Below are 21,448 nucleotides of genomic sequence, written 5' to 3'. Positions count from 1 at the left end.
AGCGTTTGTTTGGTCACAGGGGTCTCTCCAGCTCTTTAGTAAACAGAATATATTACATTTTCAGGTAGGTGACAACATTTAAGCCAATCAGGAGAGAGCACTGAAAATGCATATTCTGTTTAATAAAGAGCTGGAGAGACATGGAAGACTCCTTTTACTGAACAAACGCTCTATAGCAATGAGTACTATCAGAATATAGAGCTACTTAACACTTATTTTAACCAAAGTAAATCACTTACCCTACCTTTAAGACAAGACCTACACACACCTTACTCACCACCTCAACCCACACATACAGGCACCGGACACTTTAAATTTATAAAGCATCCGGACCATGTCAGTACTATATGATGTCATCTCATCTCCATATCAGGGCAACATTTCTGCCCAATCCAACCTCCACTGACTTCCAGTTTAGACATAATATATAACATAATTATTACCTCTTCTTTCCCATAGTATATGTGAAAAATACTCAGGGCCTACTGGCAGCTTGCACAATAAATATGGCGCGATCTGCTCTGCGGTTTGCGAGATTAGGCCGGACATACTCACAGACCGTCTTCTAGACCAGTGGTTCTCAACCTCTTCAGGCCAAAATAATCATCTTTGAACTGGGAACCCCTCAAAAACAATCATATTTGAACTAGGGAGTGGGGACCCCCCAAACGAATCATCTTTGAACTGTGGACCCCCACCCAGGTAAGCACTTGGAATGTAGGAGTTTTTGCCTCTTTCTTAAATTATTTGACAATTTGGCCAACGTTTGACCAGTTTCATAGTCTAGTTTGTTGATTACTTTTGATGCAGTCATGGTATTTTCTTTTCTTTTGGAGGTATTCAAACGGTCTTAAAAGTCCTTAAATTGTCACTTCACTGTCATCTGGGGACCCCCCCAAAATAATGTGGGGACCCCCCATGGGGGTCCAGACCCACAGGCTGAGAACCGCTGGTCTAGACGGCTCAGCCCCAACAGCAGCGCTTCTCAAACTTTTCTCATTTCAAACACGTCCATAACTCTGAGGGTCCCTGGACCCCACTTTGAGAACCACTGGCCGACAGTACCATAAAAATATATTCTGGGAACGTGCATCAGCATCAACAACCACTGGCCATGAATCATGATGATGACCTCACAGGGTTATCAGCCAATGACGAGCCAGTCACTGGCCCTCTTGGTCCTGACTCATCAGTTTGAAGAAGGCATTAGGATGATGGTTTGGAGGAGGGACTGTCTGAAGGAAAATGAAGGACGCCGGTAATTCCATTTGCGAAGCAGTTATTGAAAGCACGTCTGTGTGCGGAGAAAATAACTGTGTTTTATTGTTTTATGGCTGCAGAATTAGTTTAACTGGCTCTTAGCCGTTAGCCTTTCCCAACCTTGAAAACACACCCCCCCCCCCCCCACCCACACACACACACACACAGAGTTACAGCATTAATTTTGCTCAGGGATGTTATCTCTAAACAAGTGTTTACTTAGATAATCCCTCTGAATCTGCTCTCTACCATCACACTGCGCTATGAGAAACAGGTGTGCACTACTTGTGTGCTGCTTATGCCCAGAGTGTGTGTGTGTGTGTGTGTGTGTGTGTGTGTGTGTGTGTGTGTGTGTGTGTGTGTGTGCAGTTGGATGTGTCTGTATAGTGCGTAGCAAAAAATCCTGAAGGGGGCATCAACAAGTGTAATTTAGTAGCGCGGACATCTTGGTGGGGCATATCCAGGTTGACTTAACATTGACTCCCACCAGTATGTCTGCACACGGGGGGCGTGGCATAGTAGCTGCAGACTCTGCAGCTACTATGTCACGCCCCCCCGTGGTGACGACACGTTGCCAAGCACTATACTGTACATACATGTATGTTTGTAAATTAAAATCAACGAGGGAGCCAAGCTCACGGGACAGGTCAAAGGTCGGCTGCAGTCTAGGCCATATCATTCATTGGCAGATTCAAGCCATCAGTCAGAGTGACAGGCATTCATTCAGTCCAGCAGTGATGCAAGACAAAGGGGGTGGAGTCACTGATGGTGCTTCATGACCGCCGCTGATACAGTTATTCCCTCCAAAGGAGCACCTCAGCATACTGTAACCCATTACACTCTTGACTGGGTACTCTGTCCTAATCGTATTGCGACACAACCATACTGTACTACTAGTGTGAAATCAAGGAAAAACATTCCCAACCTATGGCAATATTATTTGCGTTTCGTTTTAATGCCAATACATTTTTTATGTATATTTTTTAATCGTTTATCATGTTTCACTGAAAGCCTTGTGTCTGTGCTATTACTTAAAACTTACCAAGTAACTAAACACCTTGCATCTACAGTACATGTGCATTTTCAATTTTCAATACTTCGACTTCTACTCCACTACATCTCAGATGTCTCTGGGGGGGATAAACAATTACCTAATTAATACATGTACAATTAATGCAGTATCATTTATACACATATAACCCATTTGTCTGGCCAGCTAGAACACTTTGAAAAAACAACTTGAACTTGTGGTGGCCAAAATTCATATAACAGTCATTGTGGTATTGATTAATTGAATGTATTAGTAGATGCAACAATCATCACCTGTTGTTCCCTGTCAAACTCCGCTCCCTGACAAACTCCTTACAAAAAGACTCAAGCAAATTTTCAAACATGCCGACTATGTGTGAGTCAGTTATAGAATAAAGCCCATGTAAGGAATGACCATCTGTTGTTATACCTCTGTGTACCATCCTGCCAGTATAAATGTGTGTAAGACATTGGTGTTGGGGGGTGCTAGGGGAAGCTCTGGAGGGACACACTAGTCTCTCTCTGCTGTGATGAGATCTACAATAAAGTATGGGGTTTGATTCCTGACATTGCAGTCCTGCATCTTCCTGATCTGTTTAACTTACTTAACAGCCAAAGCTGCCATTACAAACTTCAACTTCATTGTCACATCACAGGTTAACTGGTGTAAAAAATAAATACAATTAAGTGGGTGAAATTCTTTGTTGCATCATTTGCAGTTTTAAGGAAGGAGGAAAAGAATAAGGACAGTAGGGAACTAGAAAAAGTGCTCCTCGGAGCACAGGTCTCCGCCAGGTCAGGTAGGTTATTGTGGCCTCCTGGTGGCGCTATAGTAGGCCAATGTGAAAAGGGTGGCATTTCTTCCTCGGCCTAGTGGGACTGTGCATGCATTCATGATTTGAGGCATTTTGTTCCAAACATGTGTTTTGCTAAAGTAGACCTGCTGGTGGCGCTATAACAGGGCAATGTGAAAAGGGTGTCATTTCATCCGCGGCCTAGTGGGAATGTGCGTGCAAACTTTCAGGGAAATCGCACGCTGCGTTCATGATTTGAGACATTTTGTTCAAAACGGACCAAACGGATCAAAACTTTGGAAGCCAACCTTTGCCAATCAGGATGGAATATGAAATATCGGACAGATGAGTCTTGATCACATGACTATAGAGATACTGTGTACCGATTTGCGGTAAAATCTGAAGGATTAATATCCAAAAATGTATTTGACATAAGTCGGCCTCCTGGTGGCGCTGTAAAAAGCAGATGTGAAAAATGCAGTGCAGATGTTTTTCCTTGGCTTCTAGGGAGTGTGCGTGCTAAGTTTCACGCAGATCGGTGCAGTTATAGTTAAAAATGCAAATCAGCCTGTTATAGCGCCACCATGAGGCTGATTTGAAAAGTTTTAAGTGGCATTTCTTCCTCGGCCTAGTGGGAATGTGCGTGTGCAAAAGTGCTGTAACTAAAAAATAAATTAAAAAAAGCTGAATAATGGGTTTAAAAGTGATTCAACTGGTCAGCCAAATGAGATATCGGCATATAAGTGATATTACACTAATTGTACATCTGTTCTTGAGGTAATTGTTTATCCCCGAAAAACACAAAGGTGCATTTGACCTTTTGGATACACAAATAAGTCGGTGTGTCCAAAAACGTAGTTACTGCACTTTGGCTTGGCAGGGCAGTAGTACTTAAGTACAATTTTAAGGTACTTTTACTTTACTGGAGCATTTCCAAATGTCTCTACTTTTAGCTCTGCTCCATTACATCTCAGAGGCAAATATTGTACTTTTACTCCACTACAATTTGAAAACTTTAGTTACTATTTACTGTGCAGATATAAATTACTACATTATAAAACATACATTACCCCCTTTAGCCCTATTTTATACAAAGGCTATTTGAAAATAGCAGATCTACAAGCTCACAATGCGTCGCGATGCGACGCGTTGTGAGTTTGTAGATCTGCTATTTTCAAATATTAGTACTTTTACTTTTGGTACTTTAAGTATATTTTGATGCCAATACTTTTGTACTTTTACTCAAGTAACATTTTTAACACAGGCCTTTTACTTGTAACAGAGTATTTTTATATTGTGGTATTGCTACTTTTACTTAAGTAAAATATCTTGAGTACTTGAGTACTTACTACCACTGCATACCACCAGAAATAAGACATGACCCAGAGATCAGGTTCTCATGGAAATGTTATGTCATCTTTTAAATCAGTCCTGAAAACCTATACAGTAGCCTATGATATGTTGAAAAAAACTCTTATCTCCATATTTCAACTTTTCATATATTTTTCATAGAAGTGTCGCACAAAAGTAGTGAAAGTATAGCAGATCTACAAGCTCACAACTTGTTGCGATGCGTTGTGAGCTCGGCTATTTTTGGCCAACGTTCCCCCTCAGAATATGAATGCTGGGGTTCTCGTGGTTAAAGGATTTGTTGACAAAAACATTATTCAATTAATCGGTGAAAAATTAACAACAGAATTATCGCTAAGAAAATGATCAATAGTTGATGTACAAGTTTGTTATCAGAATTCAGGAGCTCGCATGCAGTAATATGCAGTAGTCTTCATTGGTGGAAAGTAACTAAGTACATTTACTTAAGTACTGTACTTAAGTAAACTTTTGAGGTATTTTGAGGTAGGTACTCATGACGCAGAAAGTTCCATTTCAAGTTTTCAAATGTATAAAAACCTTTTGAAAATAGCTGATCTACAAGCTCACAATGCGTCGCATCGCGACACATTGTGAGCTTGTAGATCGGCTATTTTCAAATGGCCAAAATGTATATAGGGTTGAAGTGGTTTTGTAATAATAATCAAAATCTACAAAGTAACTGGTAACTAAAGGTTTCAAATAAATGTAGTGGAGTAAAAGTACAATATTTGGATCCAAGATGTAGTGGAGTAGAAGTAAAAGTATTGGAAATTAGAAATACTCAAGTAAAGTACACCTTGAAATTGAGCTCAAGTACAGTACTATTAAACTAGTAAATGTACTTAGTTACTTTCCACCACTGAGTAATATGCTGTAGTCTTTTGTTGCACGCTGATGCTAGTAACCCTCAGGTAGTAAACAAGCACTGGACCTTGATTACGTCAATCATGGATTGTGCTGTTATCTTCCTTCTCTCTGTGGCGCAGATTTAATTTAGCTTAATCAGGTGATTCACTCACTTCATGTAAACAATATAGATCTCTGACTTCTCCCATTGAAGGAATAGCAGACTGAAATATATAAAATGACAGGGAGACACCAGAGATGTGTCAGTGAGCTGGCTCCTGTTGATGAAGCTTCATAGCCTGTCTTTGTACTTCCTCTGTCTCTCCAGACCTACATCAGGAATTCAACATTGAAACCAGGTAAGATACTGAGACCCATGTAGCCTATATAATGCCTTGAACAGTACAAAATAATATAATGCGTTATAATCTGCTCATAACATTGTAAGAGGACTCATAAATACTCATAATGCTTTATAACAATAATCATAACACATTATAAAAAATGTCATGTATCATCATATCATACTTTATAATTACTTACAGGCTTGTTTTTTTGGCCAGTATAATAGTGTATTATAATTGTCATAGCTACAATCCATTATAATAATTTCACAATGCATTATACTAATACATTGTTATAATGCCTTATAGTGTGACAGTCGGTGGCGTTCCTACGAACATGGAGCAGGCGGAATACTGGGACCGGAACCTGCTGCTGGACCCGGCCTGGGAGAAGCAGCAGATGAAGACGTTCACGGCGTGGTGCAACTCCCACCTGAGGAAGGCTGTCAACAAAGCCCTGGACTTCATCGCTAGCAAGGGAGTCAAACTGGTCTCCATCGGAGCAGAGGAAATCGTGGACGGTAAGGCTAAGATGACCCTTGGAATGATCTGGACCAGCATCCTACGTTTTGCCATCCAGGACATCTCTGTAGAAGGGACCTCGGCCAAGGAGGGGCTGCTGTTGTGGTGCCAGAGAAAGACCGCTCCCTACAAGAATGTCAACGTGCGGAACTTCCACACCAGCTGGAAGGATGGCCTTACCTTCAACGCTCTGATCCACAGACACAGACCTGAGCTTATCGACTACGACAAGCTTAGAAAGGACGACCCGGTGACCAATCTGAACAATGCCTTCGAAGTGGCCGAGAAATACCTGGACATCCCCAAGATGTTGGACGCAGAAGACATCGTTGGCACGCTGAGGCCAGATGAAAAGGTCATTATGACCTATGTGTCGTGCTTCTATCATGCCTTCTCTGGCGCGCAGAAGGCCAAGACAGCGGCCAATCGCATCTGCAAAGTGCTTGCTGTCAACCAGGAGAATGAGCATCTGATGGAGGACTATGAGAAACTGGCCAGTGATCTGTTGGAGTGGATCCGTAGAACCATTCCCTGGCTGGAGAACCGGGCCCCAGAGAAGACCATGGCCGAGATGCAGCAGAAACTGGAGTACTTCAGAGATTACCGCTGTGTCCATACGCCTCCCAAGGTCCAGGAGAAATGCCAGCTTGAGATCAACTTCAATACCCTGCAGACAAAACTTAGGCTCAGCAACAGGCCCGCTTTCATGCCTTCGGAAGGACGCATGGTGTCTGACATCAACAGTGCATGGCACACCCTGGCGGGACCAGTGAAGGGCTGCGAGGAGTGGCTCCTGAACGAGATCCGACGCCTGGAGAGACTCGACCACCTGGCAGAGAAGTTCCGCCAGAAGGCGACCATCCACGAGTCATGGACCGACGGTAAGGAGGCCATGCTCACCCAGAAGGACTATGAGACGGCGTCCTTGTCAGAGGTGAAGGCGTTGCTACGGAAACACAAGGCCTTTGAGAGTGACCTGGCCGCTCATCAGGACAGAGGGGAGCAGATTGCTGCCATCGCACAGGAACTGAATGACTTGGACTACTATGACTCTCCCGGTGTGAACGCTCGCTGTCAGAAGATCTGTGAACAGTGGGACTCGCTGGGGTCTCTCACCCAGAGCCGCAGGGAGTCACTGGAGAGGACAGAGAAGCAGCTGGAGTCGATAGATGAGCTGTACCTGGAGTATGCCAAGAGGGCAGCGCCCTTCAACAACTCGATGGAAGGTGCCATGGAGGACCTGCAGGACATGTTCATCGTCCACAACATTGAGGAGATCCAGGGTCTGATCACTGTTCATGAGCAGTTCAAATCCACCCTGCCTGATGCCAACAAGGAGCGGGAAGCCATCCAGGCCATCCAGGCTGAGGTACAGAAGATTGCCCAGTACAATGGCATCAAGCTCTCGGGGACCAACCCCTACACCATCATCACACCTGAGAGCATCGACAACAAATGGGAGAAGGTGCAGCAGTTGGCGCTGCAGCGTGATCAGGCCCTACAGGAGGAGCTGTCCAAGCAGCAGTCCAACGACCATCTAAGATGCAAGTTCGCTACTCAGGCCAACATTGTCGGGCCCTGGATACAAACCAAGATGGAGGAGATTGGCAGGATATCCATTGAGATGAATGGGACCCTGGAGGACCAGCTGACCAACCTGAGGGAATACGAGCAGAGCATCATCGACTACAAGCCCAACATCGACCAGCTTGAAGGAGACCACCAGCTGATACAGGAAGCTCTCATCTTCGACAACAAATACACCGCCTACACCATGGCGCACCTGCGTGTGGGCTGGGAGCAGCTGCTCACCACCATTGCCAGAAGCATCAACGAGATTGAGAACCAGATCCTAACCCGCGACGCCATCAGCCAAGAGCAGCTGCACGAATACCGCGCCTCCTTCAACCACTTTGACAAGGACCACAGCGGGGCCCTGATGGCTGAGGAGTTCAAGGCCTGCCTGATCAGTCTGGGCTACAATGGCTACAATGTAGAGAAAGACAAGGAGCAGGAGTTGGCTCGCATCATGGGCATTGTGGACCCAAACAACAGCGGGGCAGTAACCTTTCAGGCATTCATCCACTTCATGTCCAGAGAGACCACGGACACGGACACTGCTGACCAGGTCATCGCATCGTTCAAGATCCTGGCTGGAGATAAGAACTTCATCTTGCCGGAGGAATTGAGGAGGGAACTGCCTCCAGACCAGGCCGAGTACTGCATTGCCCGCATGGCCCCATACTCAGGGCCAGACACCATCGCCGGGGCACTCGACTACATGTCTTTCTCCACCGCCCTCTACGGAGAGAGTGACCTGTAGAGCAGAGGAGAGGAGGGCTGGAAGGATGGACAGATAAATAGATAGATAGGTGGATGGAGGAGAGGGAGGGAGGTAGAGAGGTCTGCTATGCTTAAGCTAATCTGATACTCATGCTATTTTTTTGTTTTATTTATTTTATTTTATAATGTTTTTCTCTTGCCAGTGGGTTGAGGTGTTTAAATGAGATTTAGGGATGCAAATAGTGGGGGGTGGGTTGGGGAGGGACTGTTAGATTTGATGTCTGCTGGTGAGTTTTGTGTATTAGAACCCAGAGAGCTATATGATATGGGGGGGTGGGTGGGGTAGGCGTCATTAGCTGAGCAGACCAGAGATAAATAAATACAAAATAAATGTCACATCTACACATAAGTTTCATGTTGCTGGATAAGGTGAACTCTGACCTATCTAACCTAGGCTCTTTTCCTGTTATTGTTTTTTCATCATAATTTTCATCATATTCATTTTTCTCCAGCAGGCAGGCTGTAGGCTTAGGGGTCTCGGCGCTGTACATACTTATTTTTCCAGTACAATGAATGACACAGGCAGAGTCCCAGTTTATTCAAAACTCATCAATCACAGGCTTTCCAGTAGTAGGACAAAATAGGCATTTATTAAAAAATAAGAAATTCAAAAGCCAACGATGGTAAAAGCAGAGAGTGCAGTTTCATCAGTAGATAGGTTTGAGTGTTTTTCTGAGTGTTTAAAGCAGCCATGGAAATGTTTTGAATACTGTCATATGGAGTCAAGTGGTAACTATTTCACTGAGGAGAGTGTACCCAAATGCCTTTGTCTGTGTAAATCACAACAGTTTACATTGTAACTTTGACATCCATCAATATCTGCCTCTTGTCATATATATTATACCCGGGTGGTCATAAGGTGCTTATTTAAATGGACAAACTATACATTTGTATCGTAGTGAAGACAGTAGAGACAAAGTTAGTCAATTTATTATATATCTGAAAGCACACGTCAAGGTTGGATTGGCTGAATGAAGGTTCTTGCGCTTCCTGTACTGAGAGGTTACCATAGTAATAATTGATGATTGGCAAATTGTAAAAGAATAAAAAATGTCTGATGGCTACAGCCCTGTCCCTCTCATCTTTCTCTCCTTACCTCTCCCTCTTGCTTGCTCTCCCGTCTCTTCGTCACTCAAAATTCTCTAAAACCCTCATTCTCTGCCTCATGCAGAATTTACGAGGACATCTGAGGAGGAGACGGGGAGAGTCTTCATGAACATTCCTTTAGGCTATTTAGGGCCTATTAAATTAATTGATTAAAACAAGCAAAATTGTCGTTTACAAATCTATGCAATCATTTATCCAATATCACAGAGTTGTGGGAATAGCGGTGGGAAATGATCGCTTGAATCGTTTATTTAAAAAAAAAAATACCCCTGACAAAATTGTCTAAAATGAAACAAGATAAAACGATCAAATAAAAGTTTGAAAGTGGGGGCTGAGAGATTGAACGAGAGAACTAGGAGGGACGGGGATGAAACTAAAAAGAAAAGACTTGGACCAAAAGCTTGTAGTTTCTTCCTGCGCCTTGGGAGAGAAATGAACTCTGGATTTGTCTGGAATTTCTTTCTTTTTTTGGTACTCTTTAATATCAAACCTTATCTGCTGTACAGGAAACTGCAACACCTTCTGTCTAATGATACGTGAGTTTCACAAGCACACAAAGTTTCCTTACAAAAAAAAAAAAAAAAAAGCCTTAGTGTGATTATATGTCACTATAACGGTCATTGGTTGTTTTAAATAAAGTAAAGAAACATTACATATATGCACCAAAGGTGTGATGCGACGCGTTGTGAGCTTGTAGATCTGCTATTTTCAAATATTAGTACCGTATTTTCCACACTATAAGGCGCATCTGAGTATAAGGCGCACCTTCAATAAATTTATTTAATATATTTTCATATATAGGGCGCACCGCATTATAAGGCGCATCCGCACTATAAGGCGCACTGACGGTGCGGCTTATAGTGCGGAAACCAAGGGAACCAATATTGATACATATATAAGGCGCATCGGATTATAAGGCGCATCCGCACTATAAGGCGCACTGACGGTGCACCTTATAGTGCGGAAAATACGGTACTTTTACTTTTGGTACTTTAAGTATATTTTGACACAGGCCTTTTACTTGTAACAGAGTATTTTTATATTGTGGTATTGCTACTTTTACTTAAGTAAAATATCTTGAGTACTTCTTCCACCACTGCATACCACCAGAAATAAGACATGACCCAGAGATCAGGTTCTCATGGAAATGTTATGTCATCTTTTAAATCAGTCCTGAAAACCTATACAGTAGCCTATGATATATTGAAAAAAACTCTTATCTCCATTTTTCAACTATTTTTCATAGAAGTGTCGCACAAAAGCAGTGAAAGTATAGCAGATGTACAAGCTCACAACTTGTTGCGATGCGTTGTGAGCTCGGCTATTTTTGGCCAACGTTCCCCCTCAGAATATGAATGCTGGGGTTCTCGTGGTTAAAGGATTTGTTGACAAAAACATTATTCAATTAATCGGTGAAAAATTAACAACAGAATTATCGCTAAGAAAATGATCAATAGTTGCATGCCAAGCGACTTTGAGTATTTAGAAAAGCCCAATCTAAATTGCATGTAATATTACTATTATTATTATTATTATTGCTTGATCATTATTATTATTATCATTATTGTCTCCACCAGGCCGAAAGGCTGGCGAGAGTATGTTTTGCACCCTGTCCTTCCGTCCGCCCATCGCCCCCTCCGTCTGTGGACAGCTAATCTCCGGCACCGCTGCCTTGATCGCAGCGAAACTGTGCACACATTCCCTGGATGCCAGCAGAACCTCTGCCCCACATTTTTCACTTGGGCCTGTTATAGCGCCACCAGGAGGCCGCTTTTTGCTAAACAAATTTTTTGACAGTACTCCTACAGAGTTTGTCCAAACATCACGCAAATTGGTACACAGTATCTCTATAGTCATTAAACAAAACAGGTCTTTCAGATTTTTCACATTCCCTCCTGATTGGCAAAAAATGGCTTCCAAAGTTTGCAGGAATGCTCCGTTTTGAACAAGATGCCTCAAATCATGAACACAGCATGCAATTTCCGTGAAATTTTGCACGGACATTCCAACTATGCCGAGGAAGAAATACAACTTGAAATATTTCAAATCAGCCTCATGGTGGCGCTACAACAGGCGGATTCGTGTTTTACCTATAACTGCACTGATCTGTGCAAAACTTTGTAGTGCACTCCCGGCCTAGAGCACACATGGGCAACACCCCCCCCCCCCCCCAAACAAAAAAGAAATATAATTTTTGGAAGGCTGATGTTAATGGTTTTGAGACAAATTAATCTAACTCCAATTAATACTAATTCACATTTGCCATTTGAGTACATACCTGCATTCCTCCATCTGTATGTACTCAAATGTTTTATGTTTATAATGTAACAGTGAAACAGTCTGCCGTGAGTCCATATATATTGTTGTGAATGCAAGGAGCTTATTCTAAAGATAGTCTGGCATGTCTACCAAATTCATGCAGTTTTAACATCATTCAGCACTATGTGTTTCAAGTTTCAATTCAATTGTACAATGTGTGGCCCTTCACTCATTTTATCGAAGTCAGTATGGCCCTCTGGAAATAAATGCTGCCCACCCCTGCCTTAGAGGTCAAGGAAAAACCTTTGCCCTGCATTTTTCACATCTGCCTCATTACTCCTTCCGATTTTATCCAATTTTCACGCAAATCGGTACACATGATCTCTATAGTCATGTAATCAAGATGGATCTGATTTTTCATATTCCATCCTGATTGGCTAAGATTCACATCTAAAGTTTGCAGTAGTGGTTTGTTTTGAACAAAATGCCGCAAATCATGAACACAGCGTCCGATTGCGGTCAAACTTTGCACGCACATTCACACTATGCTGAGGAACAAATGCCACCCTTTTAACATTGGCCTGTTATAGCGCCACCAGCAGGTCTAATTTAGCAAAACACATTTTTGGAACAAAATGCCTTAAATCATGAATGCAGTGTCCGATTGCCATGCAAGGCCTAAGAAGAAATGGCACTCTTTTCACATTGGTCTATTCATACCGCCACCAGGAGGCCACAATAACCTACCTGAGCTGGCGGAGACCTGTGCTCTGAGGAGCACTTTCTCTAGTAGTACAGGTCATTGCTACCTTCAGCAACCTGAAGTTGTCAAATGTTTTACTTAAGTAAAAGTAGCAATTCTGCAATGTAGAAGTACTCTGTCACAAGTAAAAGTCCGGAATTCAACAATTACTTGAGTAAAAGTACAAAAGTATTGGTATCAAAATGTACTAAAAGAACCAAAAGTAAAAGTACTAAAATGTTTGAAAATAGCAGATCTACAAGCTCACAACGTGTTGCTTTAGCCCTGTGTATAAAATAGGGCTAAAGTGGTTGAAGTATGTTTTATGATTTAATCATTTATATCTGCAAAGTAACTAGTAACTAAAGTTTTCAAACAATTGTAGTGGAGTAAAAGTACAATATTTGTCTTTGAGATATAGTGGAGTAGAAGCAAAAGCATTGAAAATTAGAAATACTCCAGTAAAGTAAAAAAATACCTCAAAATTCTACTTAAGTACAGTAAGAGTAAATGTACTTAGTTACTTTACACCACTGCTTCTTCATGAGTACGAATCCTCTGGAGTCGGCCATACCAGCCCTGTGACACCATGCTGGGACCATTGTTAAATTCATACACAACATTGGCATGGACTGTAAACTTTTAAACTAATTTCTTTGGGAATGTTGTCTGATTACCCAGATAATAAATCACTTGATGATGATGGTGGTATATGGGTTGGCGATTTGTAACACACAGCCATAGAAATAATAACGTAGATGACAGAATCAATAGGCCTAACTAGAATTCAAGTATCATCTTGCTGTTGACAACACCAGTTGGGTGTTAGGTGGGTGTAAATCTGTCCCTTTTGAACACATGCAGGGATTAAAAGACCCTCGTTCTAGGCAACAAATAAAAAAAATCTGTTTCTGATAATATTGTAGGTGAGAAAAGAGTTATATACAAGTTTGTTATCAGAATTCAGGAGCTCGCATGCAGTAATATGCAGTAGTCTTCATTGGTGGAAAGTAACTAAGTACATTTACTTAAGTACTGTACTTAAGTAAACTTTTGAGGTATTTTGAGGTAGGTACTCAAAAAAGTTCCATTTCAAGTTTTCAAATGTATAAAAATCTTTTGAAAATAGCTGATCTACAAGCTCACAATGCGTCGCATCGCGACACATTGTGAGCTTGTAGATCGGCTATTTTCAAATGGCCAAAATGTAGATAGGGTTGAAGTGGTTTTGTAATAATAATCAAAATCTACAAAGTAACTGGTAACTAAAGGTTTCAAATAAATGTAGTGGAGTAAAAGTACAATATTTGGATCCAAGTTGTAGTGGAGTAGAAGTAAAAGTATTGGAAATTAGAAATACTCAAGTAAAGTACAAATACCTTGAAATTGAGCTCAAGTACAGTACTTAAGTAAATGTACTTAGTTACTTTCCACCACTGAGTAATATGCTGTAGTCTTTTGTTGCACGCTGATGCTAGTAACCCTCAGGTAGTAAACAAGCACTGGACCTTGATTACGTCAATCATGGATTGTGCTGTTATCTTCCTTCTCTCTGTGGCGCAGATTTAATTTAGCTTAATCAGGTGATTCACTCACTTCATGTAAACAATATAGATCTCTGACTTCTCCCATTGAAGGAATAGCAGACTGAAATATATAAAATGACAGGGAGACACCAGAGATGTGTCAGTGAGCTGGCTCCTGTTGATGAAGCTTCATAGCCTGTCTTTGTACTTCCTCTGTCTCTCCAGACCTACATCAGGAATTCAACATTGAAACCAGGTAAGATACTGAGACCCATGTAGCCTATATAATGCCTTGAACAGTACAAAATAATATAATGCGTTATAATCTGCTCATAACATTGTAAGAGGACTCATAAATACTCATAATGCTTTATAACAATAATCATAACACATTATAAAAAATGTCATGTATCATCATATCATACTTTATAATTACTTACAGGCTTGTTTTTTTGGCCAGTATAATAGTGTATTATAATTGTCATAGCTACAATCCATTATAATAATTTCACAATGCATTATACTAATACATTGTTATAATGCCTTATAGTGTGACAGTCGGTGGCGTTCCTACGAACATGGAGCAGGCGGAATACTGGGACCGGAACCTGCTGCTGGACCCGGCCTGGGAGAAGCAGCAGATGAAGACGTTCACGGCGTGGTGCGACTCCCACCTGAGGAAGGCTGTCAACAAAGCCCTGGACTTCATCGCTAGCAAGGGAGTCAAACTGGTCTCCATCGGAGCAGAGGAAATCGTGGACGGTAAGGCTAAGATGACCCTTGGAATGATCTGGACCAGCATCCTACGTTTTGCCATCCAGGACATCTCTGTAGAAGGGACCTCGGCCAAGGAGGGGCTGCTGTTGTGGTGCCAGAGAAAGACCGCTCCCTACAAGAATGTCAACGTGCGGAACTTCCACACCAGCTGGAAGGATGGCCTTACCTTCAACGCTCTGATCCACAGACACAGACCTGAGCTTATCGACTACGACAAGCTTAGAAAGGACGACCCGGTGACCAATCTGAACAATGCCTTCGAAGTGGCCGAGAAATACCTGGACATCCCCAAGATGTTGGACGCAGAAGACATCGTTGGCACGCTGAGGCCAGATGAAAAGGTCATTATGACCTATGTGTCGTGCTTCTATCATGCCTTCTCTGGCGCGCAGAAGGCCAAGACAGCGGCCAATCGCATCTGCAAAGTGCTTGCTGTCAACCAGGAGAATGAGCATCTGATGGAGGACTATGAGAAACTGGCCAGTGATCTGTTGGAGTGGATCCGTAGAACCATTCCCTGGCTGGAGAACCGGGCCCCAGAGAAGACCATGGCCGAGATGCAGCAGAAACTGGAGTACTTCAGAGATTACCGCTGTGTCCATACGCCTCCCAAGGTCCAGGAGAAATGCCAGCTTGAGATCAACTTCAATACCCTGCAGACAAAACTTAGGCTCAGCAACAGGCCCGCTTTCATGCCTTCGGAAGGACGCATGGTGTCTGACATCAACAGTGCATGGCACACCCTGGCGGGACCAGTGAAGGGCTGCGAGGAGTGGCTCCTGAACGAGATCCGACGCCTGGAGAGACTCGACCACCTGGCAGAGAAGTTCCGCCAGAAGGCGACCATCCACGAGTCATGGACCGACGGTAAGGAGGCCATGCTCACCCAGAAGGACTATGAGACGGCGTCCTTGTCAGAGGTGAAGGCGTTGCTACCGAAACACAAGGCCTTTGAGAGTGACCTGGCCGCTCATCAGGACAGAGGGGAGCAGATTGCTGCCATCGCACAGGAACTGAATGACTTGGACTACTATGACTCTCCCGGTGTGAACGCTCGCTGTCAGAAGATCTGTGAACAGTGGGACTCGCTGGGGTCTCTCACCCAGAGCCGCAGGGAGTCACTGGAGAGGACAGAGAAGCAGCTGGAGTCGATAGATGAGCTGTACCTGGAGTATGCCAAGAGGGCAGCGCCCTTCAACAACTCGATGGAAGGTGCCATGGAGGACCTGCAGGACATGTTCATCGTCCACAACATTGAGGAGATCCAGGGTCTGATCACTGTTCATGAGCAGTTCAAATCCACCCTGCCTGATGCCAACAAGGAGCGGGAAGCCATCCAGGCCATCCAGGCTGAGGTACAGAAGATTGCCCAGTACAATGGCATCAAGCTCTCGGGGACCAACCCCTACACCATCATCACACCTGAGAGCATCGACAACAAATGGGAGAAGGTGCAGCAGTTGGCGCCGCAGCGTGATCAGGCCCTACAGGAGGAGCTGTCCAAGCAGCAGTCCAACGACCATCTAAGATGCAAGTTCGCTACTCAGGCCAACATTGTCGGGCCCTGGATACAAACCAAGATGGAGGAGATTGGCAGGATATCCATTGAGATGAATGGGACCCTGGAGGACCAGCTGACCAACCTGAGGGAATACGAGCAGAGCATCATCGACTACAAGCCCAACATCGACCAGCTTGAAGGAGACCACCAGCTGATACAGGAAGCTCTCATCTTCGACAACAAATACACCGCCTACACCATGGCGCACCTGCGTGTGGGCTGGGAGCAGCTGCTCACCACCATTGCCAGAAGCATCAACGAGATTGAGAACCAGATCCTAACCCGCGACGCCATCAGCCAAGAGCAGCTGCACGAATACCGCGCCTCCTTCAACCACTTTGACAAGGACCACAGCGGGGCCCTGATGGCTGAGGAGTTCAAGGCCTGCCTGATCAGTCTGGGCTACAATGGCTACAATGTAGAGAAAGACAAACAACAGGAGTTGGCTCGCATCATGGGCATTGTGGACCCAAACAACAGCGGGGCAGTAACCTTTCAGGCATTCATCCACTTCATGTCCAGAGAGACCACGGACACGGACACTGCTGACCAGGTCATCGCATCGTTCAAGATCCTGGCTGGAGATAAGAACTTCATCTTGCCGGAGGAATTGAGGAGGGAACTGCCTCCAGACCAGGCCGAGTACTGCATTGCCCGCATGGCCCCATACTCAGGGCCAGACACCATCGCCGGGGCACTCGACTACATGTCTTTCTCCACCGCCCTCTACGGAGAGAGTGACCTGTAGAGCAGAGGAGAGGAGGGCTGGAAGGATGGACAGATAAATAGATAGATAGGTGGATGGAGGAGAGGGAGGGAGGTAGAGAGGTCTGCTATGCTTAAGCTAATCTGATACTCATGCTATTTTTTTGTTTTATTTATTTTATTTTATAATGTTTTTCTCTTGCCAGTGGGTTGAGGTGTTTAAATGAGATTTAGGGATGCAAATAGTGGGGGGTGGGTTGGGGAGGGACTGTTAGATTTGATGTCTGCTGGTGAGTTTTGTGTATTAGAACCCAGAGAGCTATATGATATGGGGGGGGTGGGTGGGGTAGGCGTCATTAGCTGAGCAGACCAGAGATAAATAAATACAAAATAAATGTCACATCTACACATAAGTTTCATGTTGCTGGATAAGGTGAACTCTGACCTATCTAACCTAGGCTCTTTTCCTGTTATTGTTTTTTCATCATAATTTTCATCATATTCATTTTTCTCCAGCAGGCAGGCTGTAGGCTTAGGGCAGGGGTTTGGGGGGTGGGGAAGGGTCTGGGAGGGGTTGTAGGGGTTGTAGGGGTCTCGGCGCTGTACATACTTATTTTTCCAGTACAATGAATGACACAGGCAGAGTCCCAGTTTATTCAAAACTCATCAATCACAGGCTTTCCAGTAGTAGGACAAAATAGGCATTTATTAAAAAATAAGAAATTCAAAAGCCAACGATGGTAAAAGCAGAGAGTGCAGTTTCATCAGTAGATAGGTTTGAGTGTTTTTCTGAGTGTTTAAAGCAGCCATGGAAATGTTTTGAATACTGTCATATGGAGTCAAGTGGTAACTATTTCACTGAGGAGAGTGTACCCAAATGCCTTCGTCTGTGTAAATCACAACAGTTTACATTGTAACTTTGACATCCATCAATATCTGCCTCTTGTCATATATATTATACCCGGGTGGTCATAAGGTGCTTATTTAAATGGACAAACTATACATTTGTATCGTAGTGAAGACAGTAGAGACAAAGTTAGTCAATTTATTATATATCTGAAAGCACACGTCAAGGTTGGATTGGCTGAATGAAGGTTCTTGCGCTTCCTGTACTGAGAGGTTACCATAGTAATAATTGATGATTGGAAAATTGTAAAAGAATAAAAAATGACTGATGGCTACAGCCCTGTCCCTCTCATCTTTCTCTCCTTACCTCTCCCTCTTGCTTGCTCTCCCGTCTCTTCGTCACTCAAAATTCTCTAAAATCCTCATTCTCTGCCTCATGCAGAATTTACGAGGACATCTGAGGAGGAGACGGGGAGAGTCTTCATGAACATTCCTTTAGGCTATTTAGGGCCTATTAAATTAATTGATTAAAACAAGCAAAATTGTCGTTTACAAATCTATGCAATCATTTATCCAATATCACAGAGTTGTGGGAATAGCGGTGGGAAATGATCGCTTGAATCGTTTATTTAAAAAAAAAAATACCCCTGACAAAATTGTCTAAAATGAAACAAGATAAAACGATCAAATAAAAGTTTGAAAGTGGGGGCTGAGAGATTGAACGAGAGAACTAGGAGGGACGGGGATGAAACTAAAAAGAAAAGACTTGGACCAAAAGCTTGTAGTTTCTTCCTGCGCGTTGGGAGAGAAATGAACTCTGGATTTGTGTCTGGAATTTCTTTCTTTTTTTGGTACTCTTTAATATCAAACCTTATCTGCTGTACAGGAAACTGCAACACCTTCTGTCTAATGATACGTGAGTTTCACAAGCACACAAAGTTTCCTTACAAAAAAAAAAAAAAAAAAGCCTTAGTGTGATTATATGTCACTATAACGGTCATTGGTTGTTTTAAATAAAGTAAAGAAACATTACATATATGCACCAAAGGTGTGATGCGACGCGTTGTGAGCTTGTAGATCTGCTATTTTCAAATATTAGTACCGTATTTTCCACACTATAAGGCGCATCTGAGTATAAGGCGCACCTTCAATAAATGTATTATTTTCATATATAGGGCGCACCGCATTATAAGGCGCATCCGCACTATAAGGCGCACTGACGGTGCGGCTTATAGTGCGGAAACCAAGGGAACCAATATTGATACATATATAAGGCGCATCGGATTATAAGGCGCATCCGCACTATAAGGCGCACTGACGGTGCACCTTATAGTGCGGAAAATACGGTACTTTTACTTTTGGTACTTTAAGTATATTTTGATGCCAATACTTTTGTACTTTTACTCAAGTAACATTTTTAACACAGGCCTTTTACTTGTAACAGAGTATTTTTATATTGTGGTATTGCTACTTTTACTTAAGTAAAATATCTTGAGTACTTCTTCCACCACTGCATACCACCAGAAATAAGACATGACCCAGAGATCAGGTTCTCATGGAAATGTTATGTCATCTTTTAAATCAGTCCTGAAAACCTATACAGTAGCCTATGATATATTGAAAAAAACTCTTATCTCCATTTTTCAACTATTTTTCATAGAAGTGTCGCACAAAAGCAGTGAAAGTATAGCAGATGTACAAGCTCACAACTTGTTGCGATGCGTTGTGAGCTCGGCTATTTTTGGCCAACGTTCCCCCTCAGAATATGAATGCTGGGGTTCTCGTGGTTAAAGGATTTGTTGACAAAAACATTATTCAATTAATCGGTGAAAAATTAACAACAGAATTATCGCTAAGAAAATGATCAATAGTTGCATGCCAAGCGACTTTGAGTATTTAGAAAAGCCCAATCTAAATTGCATGTAATATTACTATTATTATTATTATTATTGCTTGATCATTATTATTATTATCATTATTGTCTCCACCAGGCCGAAAGGCTGGCGAGAGTATGTTTTGCACCCTGTCCTTCCGTCCGCCCATCGCCCCCTCCGTCTGTGGACAGCTAATCTCCGGCACCGCTGCCTTGATCGCAGCGAAACTGTGCACACATTCCCTGGATGCCAGCAGAACCTCTGCCCCACATTTTTCACTTGGGCCTGTTATAGCGCCACCAGGAGGCCGCTTTTTGCTAAACACATTTTTTGACAGTACTCCTACAGAGTTTGTCCAAACATCACGCAAATTGGTACACAGTATCTCTATAGTCATTAAACAAAACAGGTCTTTCAGATTTTTCACATTCCCTCCTGATTGGCAAAAAATGGCTTCCAAAGTTTGCAGGAATGCTCCGTTTTGAACAAGATGCCTCAAATCATGAACACAGCATGCAATTTCCGTGAAATTTTGCACGGACATTCCAACTATGCCGAGGAAGAAATACAACTTGAAATATTTCAAATCAGCCTCATGGTGGCGCTACAACAGGCGGATTCGTGTTTTACCTATAACTGCACTGATCTGTGCAAAACTTTGTAGTGCACTCCCGGCCTAGAGCACACATGGGCAACACCCCCCCCACCAAACAAAAAAGAAATATAATTTTTGGAAGGCTGATGTTAATGGTTTTGAGACAAATTAATCTAACTCCAATTAATACTAATTCACATTTGCCATTTGAGTACATACCTGCATTCCTCCATCTGTATGTACTCAAATGTTTTATGTTTATAATGTAACAGTGAAACAGTCTGCCGTGAGTCCATATATATTGTTGTGAATGCAAGGAGCTTATTCTAAAGATAGTCTGGCATGTCTACCAAATTCATGCAGTTTTAACATCATTCAGCACTATGTGTTTCAAGTTTCAATTCAATTGTACAATGTGTGGCCCTTCACTCATTTTATCGAAGTCAGTATGGCCCTCTGGAAATAAATGCTGCCCACCCCTGCCTTAGAGGTCAAGGAAAAACCTTTGCCCTGCATTTTTCACATCTGCCTCATTACTCCTTCCGATTTTATCCAATTTTCACGCAAATCGGTACACATGATCTCTATAGTCATGTAATCAAGATGGATCTGATTTTTCATATTCCATCCTGATTGGCTAAGATTCACATCTAAAGTTTGCAGTAGTGGTTTGTTTTGAACAAAATGCCGCAAATCATGAACACAGCGTCCGATTGCGGTCAAACTTTGCACGCACATTCACACTATGCTGAGGAACAAATGCCACCCTTTTAACATTGGCCTGTTATAGCGCCACCAGCAGGTCTAATTTAGCAAAACACATTTTTGGAACAAAATGCCTTAAATCATGAATGCAGTGTCCAATTGCCATGCAAGGCCTAAGAAGAAATGGCACTCTTTTCACATTGGTCTATTCATAGCGCCACCAGGAGGCCACAATAACCTAC

The 21,448-nt window shown here is 42.9% G+C and overlaps 3 protein-coding genes across 3 annotated transcripts in view; 2 read left to right on the top strand and 1 right to left on the bottom strand.

Moving 5' to 3' along the window:
• Nucleotides 1–21,448, bottom strand: part of LOC308077914 (breakpoint cluster region protein-like) — a 155,635-nt gene that overhangs the window by 52,750 nt on the left and 81,437 nt on the right. The gene's annotated exons all lie outside the window — the stretch shown is intronic.
• LOC308077916 (alpha-actinin-4-like) lies at nucleotides 5,982–8,578 on the top strand (the record flags this gene model as incomplete). The annotated part of the gene is made up of 1 exon (XM_080418914.1): nucleotides 5,982–8,578. One exon carries the CDS (start codon nucleotides 5,982–5,984, stop codon nucleotides 8,487–8,489), a length of 2,508 nt encoding a protein of 835 aa, XP_080275040.1. The 3' UTR covers nucleotides 8,490–8,578.
• LOC308077917 (alpha-actinin-4-like) lies at nucleotides 14,722–17,318 on the top strand (the record flags this gene model as incomplete). Its single annotated transcript, XM_080418915.1, has 1 exon — nucleotides 14,722–17,318. The coding sequence occupies one exon, from the start codon at nucleotides 14,722–14,724 to the stop codon at nucleotides 17,227–17,229; it is 2,508 nt and encodes an 835-aa protein (XP_080275041.1). The 3' UTR covers nucleotides 17,230–17,318.

The sequence above is a fragment of the Gymnoscopelus braueri genome (genome assembly GCF_963280865.1).
Source record: "Gymnoscopelus braueri genome assembly, chromosome: 22".
In the NCBI taxonomy this organism is placed as follows: domain Eukaryota; kingdom Metazoa; phylum Chordata; class Actinopteri; order Myctophiformes; family Myctophidae; genus Gymnoscopelus; species Gymnoscopelus braueri.
This window is presented reverse-complemented; position numbering and strand designations above follow the sequence as displayed.